The sequence below is a fragment of the Rattus norvegicus genome, chromosome 5 (assembly GCF_021556685.1).
Source record: "Rattus norvegicus strain SHRSP/BbbUtx chromosome 5, alternate assembly SHRSP_T2T, whole genome shotgun sequence".
NCBI lineage: Eukaryota > Metazoa > Chordata > Mammalia > Rodentia > Muridae > Rattus > Rattus norvegicus.
Genome location: NC_141538.1, coordinates 142162085 through 142185244, shown reverse-complemented (window position 1 = coordinate 142185244; position 23160 = coordinate 142162085). Strand labels below are relative to the sequence as shown.

Sequence of the window (23160 nt, the reverse complement as noted above, 5' to 3'; positions counted from 1 at the left end):
TTTGGAGTAAATACATTTATTGATACCCATTTTACATATAGTTCAATGAAATAATCTATAAATATAAAAGCATTTTTCCTTTGGCTATCACCGTGGTCCAAGTAAATACTCAACAGTCAGTCATCTGCAGGAAGTGCTCCAAGTCTCACTGCTGGGTAACAGACCTGAGTACATCCCTCACCAGCGGCACTGACGCACTCAAGGGGCCCAGTGGCTTTGGAATGTGACTACTGGGCATGTGTAGTAAAGAAAATGTGAAAGCCTAAATCAACGGGGAAAGGGTATCAGCCATGAACAACAGGAACAGCTATGAATTCATACCTCAGCAAAGCAAAGTACCACAGCTGACACTTGGTGTCAGAAGACTGCAGAGCACGCTGTACCACCACAGGCCTCCTCCAACCCCCAGAGGACAGACAGTCTGCCAGAGCCTCAGGGTCATCTGTGGTCAAAAACAATTCTTAAAGAGCCTACACAGCATAGAGTGACAGCCATGGCACCAGGACTAAAGAAAAGTGAGCGAAGTACTTCAGTGACATAATGAGTTTGCCCCCTCACTGTGGGGACTCTGGGGAAAGCCCTTCTGTCGAATTCCCTTTGTTACATTGTGCATGATCAAGATCAAATGAGGAGAGTACATCCATCTGCTACCCAAACCCCAGGTGTGAAAAATCACTTCTGTTTCAAAGTTTTTTCCTCAACACATCCAGGGAACTGATGCAGCCCTTGCCGAGCCTGGCTCTCCCCAGTGCCGCACAGAAACTTCCTCTTTTCTTCAGGACAAATAGAAACATCCTTTGCTTTGTCTTCTGAGTCAGCAAGCTAATGCACTTCCGAGGTCCTAGAGGTACAGTGAGATCTGAGCTCTGAAAGGCAGTGTTAGAACGTAAGCAAAGCGAGTCTTTAGACACTACTCAAGTGAAGGCCTAGGGAAGCATATAAAACTCAGTTTCCTACTGTTTCAGGCTGGAACTGACAGCGACATTCACCGGTAAAGATGGATAACTGGTATCATGTCCAGGTCCAAAATAGTCCAACTATTTAAAGTAGGACTCGAAAGAGAAGAAAAGACACACCGAGTTCTGGGGTCTCTGCCATTCTTTTGCGATGTTATTTAGAGAGTAGCTTCAGTTGCACATGGCTGGCTGAGGGGCCTTCATCAAGAGAGAAGCTCCACCATCGTCTCCAACTCCCATGGGCAGCGGCTCTCGAGTCCTGCAGCACATGGCGTCTGACCCTGGAGTGAGGAGTAAGCCAGCACTGAGCCTCCACTGCTGAGATTCAGACTAGATGGCATTCCGAGGTGTGCCATTGTGTGCCAAGGCTTTCAGGCTTGGAGCACTGGTCTGATGACTACAGCTTCTGTGAGAAGTCACACCCACCTCAAACACCTCATGGATAGCTTTTCGGAAACAGTGGAAGTTGTAGTCTATCAAACCTGCAAGAGAGAAAAAGAGCCTGGCTATTTAAATGCCAACTGTGAAGCGCCCCACTCTCTGAAATTCTCTCCACTGCAATCACAGTAAAGCAAGAATGCAGCAACTAACCATGTTACCTCTAGGGCAGAAGTGGACAGGGAGGGCGGTAACCTAACAAATCAAATGGGCAGATGACTATGTTAATAAACTCTGAAGACAGGGTAGCATTCTTTCTACCAATGGCCCTGTAGCGCAGCTAGTAAGTCTGCAGGAAGCAGGCGGGAGCATTGGTACAAGCTCAGCAGGGCTCCAGCCACGTCCGCCCAACTTTGAGAGGAGACAGCTACTCTCTATCTGTTTCAGGGACTAAACATCCACTTGAGACTTGGGGTGAACAAAGATTTCTCTTATGACAGAAAGGGTGGGTTGCCACTTTCCTCCTTCACCTTTGCATGTGGAACCCCAATTCCAAACGGTCAACTGACACTGAGCTTTAAAGATTCCAGGTCCTGGCCTCCCCTGAGCCGGATACAGGCACTTGGCTTAAAATTATGAAACGCCCAAACTAGATAGCGAGCTCTTCAGTCCTAAGAACCATCACCTATACTCACTGGCACAGCAAGACCACCCCATCCATACTTGTCCACATCAAACACCAAAGCACTATATGGCCTACCTAATCATCGTGTGACCTTTCAGTAACATCTAGCAGACTAGATAAGTCATTGAACACTTATTAACAGCATGAGAACGGATGCAATGTGTCAAAAGCGGCAACATCAGGTCCACATTTTCAAGCATATGCTAGCTGGGGCAGAAAGCCAAAATGCAACAGATCAAAATAATCTGCCAAGTAACTACAAGTGCAAAAGAAGTCCACAGAGGAGGAGAGCAAAATGCAGGCGGGGCAAAGCTGGCAATGGGAATGCCAGGGCTAAGGCTGAATGTCAGGTGTCCTGGATTTCAATAAATCCTAGCGCTTTTGTACATTTGCACACATACACACAAATAATGTAAATGTACTGAGATTACACAAACAAACAAGTTACCAAAGAAACCTGAATGCCCATGAATAAGTGCTTTGCTATAAAAATATCTGTCCTAATTAGCAATTAAATATTTAAAACTTAGACACCATTTGACACCTACAGACTGAGAATATGAGTCCAACGGTATCAAGCATTCTCAAGGAGATAACATGATGAGAACACTCTCACAGAGCTATGAGGTGACGAATGTAGAGCCACCTGGAGTCCTGTGTTAATGCACGTATACAACCCATCCTCACACGCACCCTAGAGACAGATGAGACGTTCACAGGCAACGGCTCTGGTTTGGGATTCGCTGCTGTTACTGTTGTTCATTTTTCAGGCAGTCTCTCGTGCAGCCCAGAGTGGCCTCAAACCCATTAGGTAGCCAAGGATGACCCTTAAACTAATCCCTAGTCCTGCCTCCGCCTCCCAAGTGCTGGGCATCATAGGTGTGTAACGTCACACCCAGTTTGTGTGACACTGGGGACTGTGAACCTAGAGCCTCCTGCACACTACACAGACACTAACAATGGAGCCACATCTCCAGCCCATTTGCCTTGTTTTGAGATGACATCTTGTTTTGCAATCCTAGTGTGCTGGCTAGTTTCCTGTCCACTTGATACAAGGTAGGTTATTATCTGGAAAGAAGGAATCTTATCAAGAAAATGCCATAGGATTGGCCAGTAGGCAAGTGTATATAGCACTTCCTTCATTGATGATTGACATGGGGAGGGGCCCAGCCTTTGTGGGTGGGACCAACCCTGGGCAAGTAAATGGTCCTGGGTTCTATAAGAAAGCAGGCTGAACAAGCCATGGAGAACAAGCAAGTAAACAGCAACTCTCTATGGCCTCTGCATCACATCCTGCTTCCAGGATCCTGCCCTGTTTGAGTCCCTCTCCTGACAGCCCTCAGTGATGGGACTATAATTGGAACTTTAAGCTGAAACTCTTTCCTCCCAAAGTTGTTCATAATCATGGTGTTTAGTCACAGCAAGAGAGACCCTAAAACACCTAGATGGCCTCAAACGTACAACAATCCTGCCTCTGACTTTCAAGTGCAGGGACTAAAGACATGAGCCTTCATATATAGCTTATTTATGGACACTTGTCACAAAATTATACCTTTAAAAGATTTATTTATTCATTTATTATATATAAGTACACTGTAGCTGTCTTCAGACACACCAGAAGAGGGCATCGGGTCTCCTTACAGGTGGTTGTGAGCCACCATGTGGTTGCTGGGAATTGAACTCAGGACCTCTGGAAGAGCAGTCGGGTGCTCTTAACCGCTGAGCCATCTCTCCAGCCCAAAATTATACCTTTAAAAGCATCTGACTGTCCAGCAACAAGAACAAGGTTTAATACACAACCCATACACAGCCGTGGGAAATCTCAAAAATAACCCCGAGCAAGGAGAAAACACGTTACAAAAACTAACTTCAATTCAGTATCACTTACAAAACATTACGTATGAGTAGGTATACAAGAAAAGAGTAAACTATGCATAGGAAAAATAAAATACACAACACCAAAAAAGGATGTAAAGCAAGAGAAATATACACAAGTCTGCAGTTGTATGTCATCCCAGCGCTTTTGTTACCCATGTGTATGAGTGTACCTGAGTGTAGTACCTACAGAGGCCAGCAGGTGTCAGATCCAGGAGTGACAATTACAGGGGTTGTGAGCTACCCCACATGGCTGCTGAATCATATGGAAGAACAGGAAGTGATCTTAACCAGTGATCTACCTCTCCAGACTCCACACTGGTTCTTAAGATAAAAAATAAATACATATATTTTGTTTAATATGAAAAAGTACATGTATATTAAGTATTTCTTTTGAAGCTCAGGCAGAAGAATGGGACTTTTTATCTGTGCACATGTGTGCACATATGTGAATGTGTGCACTGAGTGCAGGTATATACTTGCCACATCGTATGTGACCAGGGACAGCTTTGAGTGTGTATTCTCTCCTGCCTCAACTTCTACCTTGAAACAGGGTCTCTAGCTGACTGCTGTGTGTGCTAGAACATGGCACGCAGTAGAGATCTATGCATCAGTCCTAGTCCTCTGCTGCAGGTGATCGCAGTACCACAGTCTGCAGGAATGTGCACTTTGCTAGAGTCATTAAAGGCAGAAACGGAAAGGAACCACAAGGAATAGTTTCAGGGAACAAATGATAAGAGTTGGTAAAAATTCAATGTGACGGGCTGGAGAGATGGCTCAGCAGTTAAGAACACTCACTGGCTGCTCTTCCAAAGGTCCTGAGTTCAATTCCTAGCAACTACATGGTGGCTCACAACCATCTGTAATGGGATCTGATGTCCTTTTCTGGTGTGTCTGAAGACAGCTACAGTGCACTGATATATACATAAAAATAAATAAATCTTTAAAAAAAATTAAATGTGAGCAACACAGAAGAATGAAAAGGGAAGAAAATGAAATTCCATCTATGCACCAATATACAAAGACATCTTAAAAACATTAATTACTATAAGACATAAAGGTTTAAACATGAGAAAAACAGCGTAACTTGTGACAGATGCAAGGTAGGCAAGAGTCAGAGTGGAAAGATTTTTGGGGGGATTGTGGGAGTCATCAATCAATAGTACTTGCCCAGGATGGCTAGAACAGCAACAATACTGGAGTAAGGACGTCTCACTAATACCTCCAAATGTGGTACTAGAACTCAGTTCTAGAAAGAGTTGTAGGTTTAAACTTTCAGTCACAAACTGATTAGCCCAAACCATGCACAGGACTGGAGAAAGGCAGCTTAACGAACAAAAGCACTTTCTATGAGCCTAACAACCTGAGGTCAATCCCTAGAACCCACAGCAGAAGAGAACACACTTCCAAGCCATAAACAGAAGAGCAGACATGACAAGTAAGAAGCAAGCAGAAAGACTTGACTCTAAAGAACATGGGATTCGGAAAAAGAAAACTAGCCAGAAGGAAATAGGAGACAGAAAAATATTGAAGGTGATCCAGAGAAGAAAGCTGTGGTTGAGGAAGGACTGGCAGTCGCAGGCTCCAGAAGACGATCAGCAACTAATACACCAGAGGGGAGAGTTGCAGACTGGTGCAGATAGAGAACAAACTCCACGAAAGAAGAGCCAAGAAAAGTAATGCAGGAAGAGAGGACGGGATAAAAAAAACTTGAATTACAGCACGAGATTAAAAGGAAAGAGAATGTCTAAGCTACATACAGACAGAAGGTACAGATGTATGAGTTCACTCGTAAGACAGCCATTACTACATGACTGTTTTCTATAATCTGAAAATCATAACAGAAATGTAACACAAGAACAGCATTTTAGCTGGGTATAGTGGCCCACACCTTCAATCACAGCATCCAAGAGGCAGATGGATCTCTGAGTTCAAAGCTGGTCTGATCTATATAGCAAGTTCCAGAACAGCCAGAGTTATATAATCTCAATATCAAACCACCACCACAACAGAATATCTCTTTAGGCTAAAGAGATGGCTCAATGGACAAGAGTTCTGGCTTCTCTTCCAGAGGACCATGATTTGATTTCCAGCCCCAACATGGTGGCTCACAACCATCTAAAACTCCAGTTCCAGAGCGTCTGACACCTTTTCTTCTTGTTTCTATGGGACCTACATATAAACAGTACACGAACATACTTGCAAGCAAAAACTCATACACATAAAATAATAAAAATTAGAAAGAAAAAGAATAAACGAACTCTTTGAAAGCTAGAGAAATGGTTCAACAATTAAGGATGTTTGCGGCTCTTGCAGAGGACCCAGGTTTGGTTCCCAGCACCCAGTGGTGGCTCACAAGCACCCATAGTTCTCGAATTCTATGGATCCAACACCCTCCTCTGACCTTCTCAGGCTCCTGCACCCATGCGGTATACATATACTCAGGTACGCACACATAAAATAAATAAGTCAGGGCTGGGGATTTAGCTCAGTGGTAGAGCGCTTACCTAGGAAGCGCAAGGCCCTGGGTTCGGTCCCCAGCTCCGAAAAAAAGAACCAAAAATAAATAAATAAATAAATAAATAAATAAATAAATAAATAAATAAATAAATAAATAAGTCCTTTTTGTTGTTTTTGTTTTCCAATCAGAGTTTCTCTGTGTAGCCCTGGCTGTCCTCTGCAGAGCAGGCTGGCCTTGAACTTACAGAGATCCACCTGCCTCTGTCTCCCACATGTTGGAATTGAAAGTGTGAGCCACCACTGCCTAGCTTTATTTTTCTTTTCAATGATGACTCACAATGTCCGGTAACTCCAGTTCCAGGAGACAACCTCCACTGGCACTGCATTCATGTGGTACATAGATATATACTCAGTTGCACACGTGCACACATACCTGAGCATTCACGCGCGTGCGTGTACACACACACACACACACACACACACACATACAAAATAAGAAAGGAATAAAATCGAAACAATAATAAATATGAGCAGCTTTTTAAAAAAAACTTCATTACCTTTTCGTTCAAAGCTCTCTTCCCTAAGAATGCAAACCAGTGCCAAAAATTTAGTGACTTCCTTTAAATAAAGGACAGTTGTATTGTTCAGCTTGATAATGGCCATCGATTCTTTGTCATAAGCACTTCCACTTCCATCTTCCTTTAATCTAGTTTAAAAGAAAGCACCATTTATTACAAGTTCCCCAACTAGGCATTCTGTACAGGAGCAAACCTTTCCGCCCTGATACCCACACGTCTTTTGAGAAAGAATAACACTGCCTGAAATATACTGGGACAGTCATCATTTAGGGGCTAGGATTCACAAAGAACACAATCCAGAGCTTCTGTTAACAGCAAAGCTCTGCACCTCTCTCCATCACTAAGGTGGTCAACCACTGAGCGACAATGGTTAACAACCATGTAGCTCTGAACCACGGACACTGCCAACTCATGCTGGCCAGGCACTCACCTGCCCCAACCTTGCTCTGAGGGCCTGCTCTCCCCACTTCCCTCGAGCTACATGACCACCTAGGACCTGCCACAGCTTCAGCCAGCTACTACAGGGTATATTCTACATGCCAAACCAATCACAAACATCGTTTATTGTTTCCTTACAATGAATGAATGAATGAATGAAATCAAGAAAATTCATAAAAGTCTATCAAAGGTCAATTCCAGCCAGAGAGAGAGAGGAATTATGCTAAAAATCAACAACTTTTAAAGGGTTTGAGTGCTGGAAAGGTAGCTTGTCGGGTAAAGGACTTTGCTGCCAAGTCTGACAACTAGAGTTTGATCCACAAGTGGAAACACAGAAAGGATTCCTACAAGTTGTTCTCTAACTTCCACATGTGGTACCATAGCAGGCATACGCCTGCACCTGCTAGGAATTAAAGAGTTGTCAAAACTGCCTCTGTAGTAGAGGTGTTTGGGGTCTGAGAAGATGATGGCCCACTGGTTAAAAAGCACTTACTGCTCCTTCTAGAGGACCCATGCTTGGTTCCCAGCACACACATCAAGACAGGACAGAACTATCTCCACTTTCAGCAATCTAGGATGCGCTCTGGCCTCCAAGGGCTTACATATACACAATGCACATAAACTCATGCAGGCACATACACATAGTCATAATACACAAAATAAATCTTAAAAAAGTATTTGTCTTTCAAATGAGGGTGAAAGACACAGGACAGGCACTCAAGAGTCTGAGGGATGAAAATGCACAGCCTGGCCTAAAGTAAGACTCTTTCAAAGACAGAGAAAAAGTATTTCAAAAAAACTGGTTTTTAAGAAAAAAGTAAATGAAGCCTACCAAGAAGGAAATGCTACAACAGGGGTCTAGTGGAAAACACTGTTTCCCTCCTGTTTTGTCTTTACCATCTCATGTACTATTTTCATGATGGAGAGCTTAGTTTTTAAACTGCCCTAAATCTTACAGCTTACCTCTTCATATATTAATTTGATTCCCACAAACAACATAGAGAATTGTTACTATTGACTATTTAACCACTTAACTTTGAGGGGCATAAAGGCAAGGGAGCAAAACACAGTAATCTATACCAATAGACAATTGCGCGCACTTGAAAGTCATAAAACTCTAATTTATAAAAAGTAAAAAATGTCTGGCAAGATCTGGACTCAAACTTAGGGTTTTAATTCAATCCCAAGCAGTTTCCAATATTACAGAAGTAGGGAAGAGTGAACCACATGCTATAAGAGTATAAAAGAAAACAGCTTCCTGCTGATGGAAGAAGAGGAAATGCAAGTGCTCTGTGCTGTCTGTCAGCTGACAGCCAGAGGTCAAGGAGATCCCATTCTGTGCTGCACAGGAAGTGAGAGTGGGCACCAGCTGACAAGCAGCACAGACGGACATGAACATCTGTGGCTGGACCCAGAGCCAGCAGTTGTTAACAGCTGCAGTTTCTAGGGGTGAGCTATATGATCTTGAGTCACAAACTAACATGAGATTATGTCATGCAAGCTTGATGACCCGAGTTCAATCCCTAGAACCTGCATAAAAATAAAAGCAAGGAAGTGAAAAGAACTTGTCCTTTAACCTCCATATCTTACCATGGTACACAAAGCCCCTGCACTCTCCCACTCTCATATGTTCACATGTGTGTGCACAGGACCACATGCATGCACATGCACGTACACACACACACACACACACACACACACACACACACACTCACACTCACATTTTTCATTAAAAAAAGTTAAAGGCACATTCTTGGCTGGGGACACAGCTCTGTAAGCGGTTGCTTGCTTTTAGCAAATGCAAAACTACAAGGGACAGAAAGAATAATAGAGAATCTAGATAGCTATTCATGCATGGAAATTAGACAGATTTTGATGGTTAATAAAGTTAATAAGATATGGTAGTGACTTTTAAAAGTAGACTCGGGATTTTTGTTTGTTTTGGGTAAAAACCCTCTATGCAAGACTTTAAGGTGCTTGAATTAGGGATGTAACTGGCCATATATCCCAGTACCATATATCTGAATTTTAGTCAAAATATGTCCAAGCAAAAGCAGGAAGGTCACAGCCAAGAGGAAACAGATTAAGAAACACGCCCTATTGCCTAGCAAGCACAAGGCCCTGGGTTCGGTCCCCAGCTCCGAAAAAAAGAAAAGAAAAAAAAAAAAAAAAAGAAAGAAACACACCCTAAAGGGATTCAGGTGAAAGCAAAGGGAACCTGGTTACTGCTGAAATTCTCAATGAAAAGCTTGTAGCAGAAATCCTCAAATAAAGGGCATGCCAAATATCAACCACATACACCACTCCTGTGACCGCCAGTGTCCTGCACACTTGTCACTTGTCCAGTCCCACTCTCATGCTGATGTGGGATGCATGGAACACAGCAACTTCAAATCTTCCCTCATACTTATCTGCACTGATACAGCCTGCAAATGAAAGATCTACAACAAACAAACTGGTATTAGTTTTATTGTTTGTTTGTTTTTTAAGGTACAAAAACCAAGTGACAGGCCAGAGAAAGGTCTCAGCTTATAAGACCATTGACTGCAAAAGCCTGACATCCCAGCTGCACAGTGGGAGTGCAGAGGTAGGGACACGAGGCTCAGCATGGCAGGGCCAGTAACTCTGGAGTGCACAGCACACAAAACACAAGTGAGTCTCTCAGCAAGGCAGGAGGTGAGACCCACTCCTGACAGCTGTCTGGTCTTCAGTGAGCACCATGGAGTGTGAGCACACAGAATAAACAACAGTATGAAAATGTAAAACTAGCTTATAAACTTTTGATTAGCTTTTTCTTTTTTTAAAGCAATGTGTTTTATTGATCTACTTTTTTTTTTTTTTTTTTTTTTGGTTCTTTTTTTTTTTTTCGGAGCTGGGGACCGAACCCAGGGCCTTGTGCTTCCTAGGTAAGCGCTCTACCACTGAGCTAAATCCCCAGCCCTGATCTACTTTTAAGAATAGAAAATACAGAAGTTTATTGAGGAGCAGATCATCTCATTTTCTTACAGAAGGTAGTACAAGGAAGAACAGCATGGAATCCGTGGCAGGAGACGGAGCTAGACAAGACCAAGTAAGGTGAGGTGCGCTGCTCCGGGGCAGCTGAAGGAGGGCATTGACAAAGCAGGCACACGGACAGAGGAGGGAGGTGCACTAGAAAGCACAGAGGCTAAAAGCACCCTGGGTGTTCTGGCTTTGATACACAGAAGAATGAGAGCTAGGAGAAAAGCTACAGAAAATGTTGCTGGCCAAAAAGTTTTCATTCTTCCTCTGGTCTAGTCTACAAAATCTTTTCGGTTTTGGTATTTTATAAATTTCTACAAAGTTTAAGAATATTCTGTATTTGAGAGACTTATTGCAGACACTCAGATGTATTTGTCAAATATTTTATGTGTAATCCTTCAATAACTAAAATTCTGATTGTTTGAGATAGGGTCTCATTAATGCTACAGCCCTGGCTATCCTGAACTGACTACTTCTGCCTCCCAAAGACTGAGATTATCCATCAGACCCGATTAAAAATTCAGATTTTTATTTTAAATACACTACAAAATTAAGAATCCTTCACTTGGGCTGGAGAGATGGCTCAGTGGTTAAGAGCACTGGCTTCTCTTCCAAAGGAGGTGGGCTCAGTTCTTAGCTTCCACACGGTAGCTCACACCTGCCTAAAAACTCCAGATCGAGGGATATAACATTAATGCAGAGAAAATACCAAAAAACATAAAATAAAAATAAATCATTACAATTTTTAAAAGAGCAACAACCTCATTCTCCCAGGTGTGGGGCACACACACACCTTTAGTACCAGCACTCAGAAGGTGGAGGTAGGAGGAACTCTATTAGTTCAAGGACAGCCTGGTTTTCATAGAGAGCCAGCCAAGGCTACATAATAAAATCCAAATAAATAAAAAAACAGAAGTCCCTCACTCCATGAAACCTGAGTTTCAGTGAGACAGGAGAATTACTCAGATGTTTTTAGTGTGCTTTACTTTAGTGCGTTGTTTGGTTAGACAGGGCATGACTTCTGAGCCTCCTACCTGCTGAGATTGTACAGATGAGCAACCCCACCTGGCTGCTGAGACCATCTCGCAGATGGTTTGAAACATGGTCTCGTTTGTGGCCTGGATAGCATGGAACTCACTATGTAGACTAGGCTGGCCTCAAACTTAAAAGATCTGTCTGCCTTTGCCTCCACACCTCCCCAGATCATTTTAAATTAATCTAGTTAGGTTCTTTTGTTTAAACCTTGCCAAGTCCCAGGAGACAGAAGATAATACAAACTCTCCCATGTACAAAAAAAGGGACTTTCCGAGTGTTTGTTGCTATCCTGTCTGAAGGTCGAGCTCACAGAGACATTGTGTTCTAAGGTGATATGCATGTTCTAAACAATCCCACTTCAGGCTGGTAGCATGGCTCAGTAGGTAACGGCGCTTGTCACCAAACCTGACCTGAGTAATAGCCCAGACCCACACAGTGGAGGAATCGACTCCACAAAGCTGTCCTCTGATCACCCACACACTTGTGCTCACACACACAGTAAGTACACAAATGTACTTTCAAAACTAAGACAGGATTCTCGTTTCTTTCAGTGTAAGGGAGAGGTAAGACTCAGGCAAGCTTTCCACCTGTCTAGCAAGTGTGTAAGACTTACCCATATATACAGGACACATCAATTACAACATCAATCATGTCACAGCAGAGCTCGTAAGACTGCATATCCACAGGGGAGCTGTCTGTTGCAATGTAGATTTTGCTGACAACATCAAAGAGAAAAGCTTTTTCAATACCTGAATTCTTGGGAAAAACAAAGTTGGGTAAGTGTTTCTTTTAAGAATCACAATTTACAATATTTCAAAGACTTTAAATTACTGAAAAAACAATCTTAATTTTAAAAGTAATTTTCCAAATTTTATTTTTTTTTCTGGTTCTGGTATACTGAATGCAGGGTCCAATAAATGTTCTTTCACTGAACTTAACCCCCAAATCTTTATATCACTTCTAAGTATACAATTAGACCCCCCAAAATAAAAAACGGTTGGCTGGGAGACTTGAGGCAGGGCCTTACTGGGTAGTCTTAGGATAAGCTAAACTCGAAATCCTCCTGCCTCTTCCTCTTATATGATGGATTACATGTGTGCATCACCACACCCAGCAAGATTTATTATTACTTATGTGTGTGTGGTGCTAAAAAATGATCCTAAGGCCTTTCCTATGCTAAGCAATACACTCTCCAACCGTCGTGAAGATGTTACAATTAAGGAAGTGTGGGGCACGCTGCCTGGAACCACACCCACCATCAGAATGCAACAACTCACACTGGACTTCACGCTCTTCAGCTTCCGTGTTGAACCACTCACCTTTAGTTCACATCTTTTTTGGAGAATTAAATACAAACATATTTAACAACAGCAGAATTGGAAATTAAATCAAAGTAAATAATTTACTTACTGATATAAAGATATTTAATAGGTTTTCCAAAGTGGGCAGTTGCGGGATGAGTTTCTGTACCACCTTACTGAAAGCTTCAAATATTGAGTGGTCATAGATGCTAGTCAAATAAAAGCTGAAAAACACCACACAGGATGGTTATTTATAAACGAAGTCCAGTAACTACTGTCATCCTCTCTTAAATTTCAAGTTTCTTAACATTCAAATGTACCCTGTGTTCTACCCACAGTTCTGAGAGGAAGACCATTCCCCAGTCTGGCTGTGTGTTTGCTACATTACGTAGAAAGCAACTGAGGGAGCACCCTGGAAGGCTCTTCAAGAGAGAAAACAAAGGGTACACAAGCAAACCACCCTTTAAAGCTTACTTCCAAAGCCCAAAACTGAGGGGGAAAAAGATCAAAATTCAAGGTAGAGACATGGCCATTAGCTTTATTTTGGCTTTTTAGGCACAGTAGTATGGAGGCCAATCTGGCCTCAAACTCACTATATGTAGTGGAGGATGACCCTGGATTTCTAATCCTAAAGTTTCCACTTCCCTGAGTAAAGCTAGAATTACAGGACTTTGTCACCATATTCAGTAGAGTAAGGTATTTACTAAATATTATTCACGCTTCTAATAAAATGTCACCACAGAAAGTTCTTTCCTGCCAGCCACAGCGGTGTACACATATAGTCTCAGCACCTGAGAAGAGGCAGGTGAACCCTGTGAGTTTGGGGTCAGCCTGGTCTACACAGCAGAGCTCCAGGGCTATATAGTGAGACCCTGTTATTTCCCACCTCAAAAATATTCTTTCCTGACCAGCCTACGTAAATAGTAGACATGCACCTGCTACCCTTTTGCCAAAATTTGTTCTTTACAGCATTGGTAAGCACTTCAAACTCCACCACACACTTCTTATGAGCCGTACCCTTCTCGATCGTAAGCTCCAGAAGGACAGCAGCGTTGTCATCTCCCTCACAGCTGCAAGCCCACTGCCCTCAAATGTGTTCATGAGAGTTTATTGCATAAAAGCTTAGTCACAGCCACAACACCCACCTCCTCTGAATAAACGACTATGCCGGTGCCTAGCATTAGGCAATTAGCCTGAGGATAAAGACCCATAAAGAGCAGGAGTTGGACTCTAAATGGATTACAGCGAAATCAATGTAGATTTAACAAAACATGAATTTTAGAGAGGGGCCCCTTAAACACTGTGGACTATTCTATCTGCTTTTTTCATTGAGGACATTTTTTTTTCATCATTTAGTTGTATCCATGATATATTTAGGTACAAATTACCACATCAGAAATAGAGACTGTGTTTATACTTTACAGGTGATTTAAAGAAAACTTCAAGGAAGTGAATTAAGAAGCTAACCAAGAAGGAGCGCTATTCTAGAGGCAAGGGCACCATGGCAGGCAAGGCCACATGACTCCTGACACTAGCAGGGAAGGGACATTTCAGTGTTTCCTCTAAGAAAAACCTTTAACAAGATTAGGGTCCTCAAAATTGAAGATAAATGGGGACAGATAGAACCCGCAAGGATCAGAGCATGTTCATAAGCTGGGTTCCTAGAAGTGGGAAAGCAAACTGCACCCCATCATGCTAGTACTAAAGGTGTGGGATGTGCTGGGGTAGCTCAAGGGTAGAACGAATGCTTGCAGAGACTATAGGCGGTCCTGGGTGCAATCCCCAGTGTAGTGAAAGCTCGATGCAAAACTCTACTAAGGGTAACAGGCTTAGTTTAGAGCCCTTCTGAGGATAAGGAAACCATGAAATGTCTTGAAGCACTCAACAAACAGGGAATAGAGAAAATCCTAACAGTTCCTCGGTTAAAAATTGTGGCAAAAAATAGTAACAGATCCTTAAGATTGAGGGATTTCATGGGATGGTACTTTTACTTTCTCTTATAAACATGTATTTACTTTTGCTTTTTAAGACAGGATCTTACTAAGTAGCCGTGGTTAGCTGACTTCAAATTTGCAACTGTCCTCCTGACTCGGCCTTCTGAGTGCTGGGATTACTAAAGTACAACACCATGTACAACTCTTACAAGACTTAACTTTCTCACTTTTTTTTTTTAAAACATGTATTACTCATGTTTTAAAATTTTAATACAAGAGGGTCAATGAGATATCTCACACAATGTTTTCTAGAAACTCCCTGAAAGATTCTACAGCCTAAGGCCCAGGAAACCTTAGGGAGAGGACAACTGACTTAAGTATAGAAGGAAGTTTTTGTAACAAACCAAGGGTAAGGAAATTACACCCGCATCTCCTCTCGGCTTCCCCTTTGAGCTGCTTTTATGATCAAGTGGACAACCTCTTAATAGTTATAAATATTCATTTCTTCTTATAAAAGATATGCAAACACATCCCTCATATACTTTTAGAATACAAATACACAAAATACATAACTATCAATCCAAATTAGTATGTGTTCTTTAAGGTAAGTTAATATTTAACTGTAAACCAGCAGTCCTTCAAACCCAACAGCAACACTATGTAAATGCAAAAGGCCAATCTACCTAACTTCAGGGTTTCTAAGAAGTTTAAATTGTTTTAAAAGCTAAGACACATTAAAATTAGCTCAAACTTGAAAGCATACACCTTTAAGACCCAAAATCAACTTTCACAAAAAATATGGCATATTTCTTAAACAAAACCAGTGGGGGTTAAAAAGTGAAGAAACCCAGAGAGGAGAAGTCCGAAAGCAGACTCATGCCATGAGGAAACAGTCCCTTGAGAAGAGTTTGCAAGAACGTCAATGGAAACACTTCACATGACTTCAATCATCAGGAAAATAAAAAAGGGGAAAAGTAACTTCTCAGTAGCACAAGGCTTACAAAACAGCTTAGAAATCAACAAAAGAGATCAAAACTATTACGGAATTGGGAAAAGCACACAGTCAGAGACCTGGCTGTGTGACAACAGACGGAATACATTTAGGGCTCTCACATCAAACACCCATGTTGTTACCTAAGATGGAGCTTTTCCAGCCCAGCATCTGCCAGGTCATCATTGGCCCTTTGATGAATGTCCCTCTGTGTTTCTATCTTGTGATCATCAGACAGACCATCAACTTTGTGAATAAAAACCTCAAAGTTCATGTCTGGGTTCACTTTGTAGGCCTTAGATACAGTGATGTGAAGTCGAGTTAAAGCCTCCATGTAGTCATCCTGAAAGTCAGAACAAGATGCTTTTAACAAGAAATCTTATAAAACCCAAGTAACAGGTTAGGAAAAGTCTCAAACTACCTCTTTCCTCAGCCACAGAAAAGTTATTTTAATTATTCCTAAATATTCAAATATACTGACACATAACTAGTAAACAGCTCTTTAGTTTCTTAACATAGAAAATCAAATGCCAGTGACTAAATTTTAAATGTTACTAATAGGAAAAGAAAGGTAAAATGCATATTCCTTCCTAATAGAATTGTTAAGTAATCCCAGCTCTGCCATTTATCAGATGTATGGCTCCAAGCAAGTTGCTTAAAGCCTGGTCTTGAGTCAAGTATCTGTAAATGGGAATAACTACCCACGCAATACTCTGGAGAGTAAATCAGACCACATAAGAGAAAGCACTCACTACCAAGTTGGCGCCACTCAGAATGCTTTCCTAATGCTTCGGCTTACAAAGGTAAACTAAAGGGTAGGGACAGAGCCCAGCCATCTGACTACCTTCCACGTGGGCCCTCAGCATATCTTCTTAGATTAAAATCAACGTAAACAAATCAGGAGAGTTATAATGGACTAATCTCTCCTGTTCTTTCTGATCCTGTGGTCCTGGGGCTGCCGATGGGCTACTTCCTTGTGACCCTGTACTAGTTATAAAGCACGCAATGGCTACTGCTGACTGACAGACAGAAAGCCAATGGTGAATGCCCATTAACTGGGAATCAAGACATGTGAGTGACATCTCCTAAACACCTGAGAGTCTGCAGTCTCACAATGACAGACACCTCTCAGGTGCACACAGTATAAGGAGAGCTACTGGGAAGAGAGTAGCTTCAAGCACACAACAAAGGAGACACACAGCTTTCCTGTTTCTCTGACTTTTGCCACCAGAGAGAAGTACACACCATCATGCCTAACTACCTGTGCATCAATGACATATATCAATGCTCCTGTCCCCCTGAAGATCATTTCATAGTCAAAGGTTGGGTCGAAGAAGTCCATCTGCCCAGGAAAATCCCAAATCTGGAAGTTGACAAAGGAGCTGTTGGAAATGTCATCTTTATAAATCTTGTTGGTACTTTCCAAAAAGAGAGTCTCATTGGGTGACATCTTATGAAACACCACCTGTGAGGAGAAACAGAGACAATTTTGAGACTATTTAACTACACAGGTTATATTAGAAATCCCATGGCACCAACATTCCCACTGGGACCTTGATGCAAAGTGAATAAGTAAGGAATAATTGGACGGTCGATCACTGCTGCTGTTAATCAACTCCTGACAAAAGGCACCGAGCAAGCTTCCACTCGCTGTGAAGATGAGGGTTTTGTTTTTGTTTTGCTTTTTTACTACTTTAACGGCTTTCTAGCACCACCATCTCAGGCCCATGCTGTTTCCACCTGTTTGCTTCTTTAGTCTCAGTGTTTCTAATTTTTTTTTGGGGGGGGGGTGTGTTTTGAGAAGAGCCTCAACTGTATAGCCAAGACTAACCTCAAAAATTCAGTTTTCCTGCCTCTGCCTCCTCCAATACTGAAATCTATAGTGCCACCTTGTCAGGTTCTATTGGGTTGTGAGGAGAAACAGAGACAATTTCAGACTATTTAACTATTAAACAAGTTATATAGAAACCCCATGGCATCAACATGACAATTGTTGATCGAAGATTTAAACTTGTCAAGACCTGTTTTAAGACCATGAAACTATTCTAGGTAATGTTTGAGACTTTGTGCTCATTCAAAAATAACACAAATGCCTACCTCAGGCTCTTAGGAACAATAAAGAAAAGAAAATAGAGTGGATCCTGCCTACATTTAAACTGTCCAGAGTGAGACATAGGGAGGCCTGTGGGAAGACAGAAGAGGCAGCTCCATGAGACAAGAAATGGTAAAGACGGTAAGTTGCCAATCGTTACAGAAGGGACAGAGATGTAGATGAGTGTGGTCACAGTGCCTGCCTATCATGCATCCCACCCTGGCTTCCAGCACCTGGACCACGTAAAGCCAACGTCATAGCTCACACCTGAGATCTCGGCAGTTGAGGAGGTAGGCTCAGGGTCAGAAGTTCAAAGTCAGCCTTGGCTGTATATTCAGTTTTAGGCCAGCCTGGGATACAGGAAGAAAACAAACAAAAACAAAAACCACTGCAGGGCTGGAGATGTAGCTTTAAGGCTTGCCTGATACAACCCCAACACACTGCAAACTTGTGTCTCAGTGCTAACCTGGAAGAGAAAGTCCTCACGGGTTTCAAGTGGTACTTTGCTCACCTAGCGTGAGCACTCCCCTCAAAAGTCTAACTCTGACGCAGACGTGAGGAGATAAAACAGTAGTCCCGCGAGTGCAGGGGAGTGGGGGGCGGCAGTATTGCTTTGTAAAAAGGCCACCTCTACAAAATACCAGAGATTTATTTTTTAAATAGACCTTTGTGTCAGAGTGGAAATGGGAAAGCCTGGGTGTCTGTGACATAGTTTTGCCAGAAGTTCGCTCTGTTTGTAATGGGGATGGCCGGCCGATTGAAAGAAGTCAGCCCTGCCTCTAAATCCCTATTCACTAAAAATAAAAAGCCTTAGGCATTCTATTCGTTCATGACAGACCCAAGTGAAAACAAATGAACTGATGTCTGTCTGCCTGCAAAACAGTCTCCAAAGATCGTTGTGACCAGTTACTCGGGACTGTCACCTGTAACTGCAACCACAGGGCTACAAATTCTACATAAAGTAGATGCAGTGATAGGACGCCCAAAATAAAAGTTACAAAAGTCTCCAACAGGCTGACAACAAAAGGTACTGAGGTGTCCAGTGTCTTTGCCACACTTTCAGGAGCCGCTACGGTCTGGAGCTTGGGAGGGGCTCCCTGAAAACTCCAGGTCACCTAAAGGAGATGCACCGGGACAGCACGCTCACCAACTTCTCCACGTGAGAACCGGGGACGGCGGGTCGGTTTCGCCAATGCCACAAGGGCAGCGACCAGAAGGGAGGAGTTCTAGGGCGGTGACCCGCACCTGCCTCCTCCCTCCAGCCAGCGTCGCCTCCTCGCCCCGCTCGGCCGTCGGCCGAGGAAGTCGAACCTGGAGGCCCAGGTCGGGAACCCTGGGCGAACCGCGCCCAGGCTCCACGCTCGCAGGTGTGGACAGTGCCCCGGAACGCAGCACCAGGCCGCCACCCTCTCGGGCCGCCCGAGTAGCTGCTCCTGAGCGCCGTGGGCCCAGCAAGACCAAGGACCGGAGGCCGGGTGCGGGGCATTCACCTTCTGAATGGAGGACTTGCCGCTGCGCCGTAGTCCCATAAGCAAGATCCTTGGCTTGGAGCTGTCACCGCCTCCCGGGCCGCAGCCGCCGCCGGCCCCCGCGCCTCCGCCGCCACCCGCCGCTGCCTCTTCTTCCTCCTCCTCCACGCCGTAGCCGAAGTCCTTGGGGAATGAGTCGGCTGCGCCGTAACTGCCGGCCAGGGGCGTCTCCTCCGCCCCGTATTGCAGGGACATGGTGCTGGACCACCACCGCCCGCGCCCTGACAGGCCAGGCCAGGTTAGGCCGCCGCCTCCCTAGGCCGCCGCTGTTGCCGCCGCCCCCGGCAGCAGCCGCCGTAAGGCCCGCCCCCAAACCCAGCTCCAATTGGGCTACCGCCAAACTTCGTCTTCTTATTGGCTGGGCAGGCTGCCACTCCCAGGGCAGCAGGGTAAGTGGTGCTTATCACGTGCCCGGAATCACCTGACTAGCAGCGGCTGAAGTGGGGGCGGCGCGGGGGGGAGGAGTCACGAGGAGATGGCAGGGCCGCGCCTCTCGTCGGTCTCCGGGCTTTCGCCCTGGGGGCAGCCCGCACGCACCTCTGCCTTCCCTGCGCGTGCTGGGCTGCTCCCCGCCTCCTTCCGGGCTCCGAGTGTACCGCAGGGAAGATGCTTCTAGGCGTCTGGGTAAGAATTCATTGTACTCCCCCATCCCCCGTTTGCAGCTGCCGTGCGGGTATTTAGATATGCTTGCCAGGTCCTGGGTACCAGGAAGGCACTGGAAACTGAAACTGAATTGACCCTCCCTGCCCACAAGTTGCTTGAAGATTAACAGAGATTGGACCTCTGTGTAAGTTGACTTAGTGCATATTTTATATGAAAGGCCATGAGGACAGAATTATTGCTCTGGAATTGGGTGAGGAAGTCCACAGGAGGTCGTGTGAGAGCCGGTCCAGACCTATAGATTCAGTATGTTCGAGAGGCATTTATGAGTCTCATTGATAACTTGCCCATGCTGGTAACTGGAGCCCAATGAGGAAAACAGATACAAGCATGATAAAAACATCATTCTGCAAGCAGATCGCTGATAGGATACAGTCCTTATATTCCACGCACTCCATCTTCTTCGCTCCCACTTAGCCAGAGTGCTCCTCCAGTATCCCACCCAGCAACTGAGGACTTGACTTTTTGTGATTGGAGACTAGAGGAATTAGGAATAGTGAAGGGATTTGTATACTTCAGAAAGCTGTAAGAGAATTTTCATGTCTCAGACTCCAGAAGTAGAAATCTGACAACCCTTAAAGTACAGTCCTATACACTTAAAAGGAGTAGGGGTTCTGGTTTTACAAGGTGACAATGTTGTTTGCAGGGCTGAGGATGAAATTTGGGGTCTTTGGGACATGCCAGGCAAATTCTACCACATAGCCTCATCTCCTACTCTGATTGGTGGAGAGAAAAGTAAGCTCTACTAGATCTGGCATTTTGATTATACCTGATCCTCAACATTAAAGACAGAATTATCCTCGAAGGTCATCACTACCTCACCTAAAAAAAAAAAAAAAAAAAAAAAATCAACGCCACAGTACCTAATAGACAGGCAGAATGCACTCAAATGTACATGTCTCTCAATATCAGAACACCCTTAATCCCATTAACTGACTGGAAGACGGTCAAATTCCTAATATAGGCTATTTGCATGTGAACCTGTGCACACTCCATGTACTTTATATCATCTGCATTAATTATAACAAGTACAACAGGGGGGTTGGGGATTTAGCTCAGTGGTAGAGCGCTTGCCTAGCAAGTGGAAGGCCCTGGGTTCGGTCCCCAGCTATGAAAAAAAGAAAAAAGAAAAAAAAAAAAAAACAAGTACAACAAAAAATTAAATGTGTCTTTGCCAGACATAATGGCACACATCTGTAAATCTCAGTACTTCAGAGGCAGATGTAGGACTCCCCCGCAAAAAGTTCTAAGTCACCCTGCTCTACACATCCTTGACAGCCTAAGCTAGAAACCCCCTTTTTAAAAGACTGGGATGTGTCTAAACAGTTGTTGACTAGATTGTAAAAAAGTCTACACGTGCTCAGTACAGTTCCCCGAAAATATTTCCAATCCAGTTGGTTTAATCTATGGATTCAGAGAACCAACTGCTCTGCCAAGGGAAATCACATTCAACATATGATAAAAATGTTAAGTTTGTGGGCGGAATGTATGATAATGGGATAGTGTAGGATAATGGGATAACAGATATCTTTTCCTAAACTTTAACCTTGATTTTTGGAACAGAGTTTCTTCTTTTTGTTTAACATTGCATATGCAAAGCTAGCTAGCCTGTACATTTCTGGGCTGACTCCTATCCACCTCCCAGCTCACAGTGGGAGCCCTGGGATTACTGACATAAATATGCTCAACTTTATGTGAGTTTGGGGGTTCAAACTCAAGACCTCACATTTACTTGACAAGTGCTTGCCCACTGAGCCATCTTCAAAGCTCTATTTTGTATAAATTTTATTCTGTGCTCCAGAGATGGCTCAGTGGGTAAAAGCACTTGGTGCTCTTGCAGGAGACCCACATTCAGTCCCAGCACCCATATAATGGCTCACAACTATAAAGTGTCAGGGTATCCAGTGCCCTCTTCTGGCCTCTGAGGATGCCAGACACACAGGTGGTACTCAAAATTACATGCAGGCAAAACACTCATACACATAAAATAAAAATAATTTTTATAAAGTTTCTTATTCAAGGGGTTGGGGATACAGCTCAGTTGGAAGAATGCTTGCCTAGTTTTCAGGAAACCCTAGGTTCCATCTGCAGCACTACCTAACTCCAGGCCTGGTAGCACTTGCCTGTTATCACAGCACCAAGGAAGCAAAAGCAAGACCAGAAGTTCAGGATTATTCCCTGCTATAATATCAAAATCAGTCAAAATTAAGCTTCAAGCCAACAGTCAAACTCCTCAAAGCCTAAAGTGGAACAAAATAGCAGTCACTTCTTTGCCACAGTCCTTCTACTATTCAAATGCAGTCTTTATTACACACCAAGTCTTCTCAACCCGATAGAACAGTGAGCTCCAGGCCCCAGAAAGGCTTCTCTGTTCCCTGTTATCTTCAGTTGCGTCCATCATGGCTTCTACAGTACTGTTCTACAGGACTTGAGGTCGTGTTTAAACTGTTCAGGAGAGTACCTGCTGCCACTTGTGCACTGAATGCTAGAAGGGCTGGTAGTGTGATTGAGGAACTGAGTTTTGTAGCTGGTGACAACCACACTGAACAACTCAGCCATGCTTTCACATCCCTTCTCCCTATTGATCATTCTTCCTTAAAATACATTCATGCTTGTCAGCATCCCTCAGATGCCCGGTACCTACAGAGTAACAATAGGACTTTTAGAATAAAGACGTACTTAGCAGCACCTGGACAATATTTCTGTTCTCTAAAATGGATTTTTTAAGCTTCCTTGGAGTATAAATGGCTCATATTAGAGATCACCAGAACTAGTATTTTATCAAAACTCCTGTTCACTTTGTGTAACTATTTATTTTAACCACTATAGAATTTGATACTTGTTTGTGCCCAGCAGTATAGGTACTCCAGATTTTCATGTTCAAACCTGTTCCAAAGTAGTCTATACCCAACCTTCTCAACTCTGTGGTATTTACAGATGTGGCAGCACTACTGACTGACCTGCAGGTGGTCCTTTACAGTTTGCAAGGCACTTTTGCATCCAAAGTATTTAATCTGATCCTGACATTAGCCTTGTAAGGTAGACAAGATGTGAAGACACATACATACACAAATACACACATACCTTTTATGGGGTGGTTATCAAGATGGTCTTACATAGCCAAGGCTGGCCTCTGACTTACTGTCAGAGGTAATTCTAAAATCCCTAGCCCTCTTGCCTTCAAGTGCTAGGATTATAGGCATGGACCATCATGTCTGGTTAGAGCTTTTAATTTTATATGCATTGTG

The 23160-nt window shown here is 43.5% G+C and overlaps 1 protein-coding gene across 4 annotated transcripts; it reads right to left on the bottom strand.

Moving 5' to 3' along the window:
* On the bottom strand, positions 1–19517 carry Rragc (Ras-related GTP binding C). Of its 4 annotated transcripts, none has more exons than XM_087548355.1 (7): positions 18871–19517; positions 16893–17096; positions 15775–15974; positions 12816–12930; positions 12019–12161; positions 6912–7060; positions 1–1438 (listed from the first exon to the last, which is right to left on the bottom strand). In XM_087548355.1, the coding sequence occupies exons 1-7, from the start codon at positions 19207–19209 to the stop codon at positions 1287–1289; spliced, it is 1302 nt and encodes a 433-aa protein (XP_087404481.1). In that variant the 5' UTR covers positions 19210–19517; the 3' UTR covers positions 1–1286.
* Between the last annotated feature and the right edge of the window lie 3643 nt (positions 19518–23160).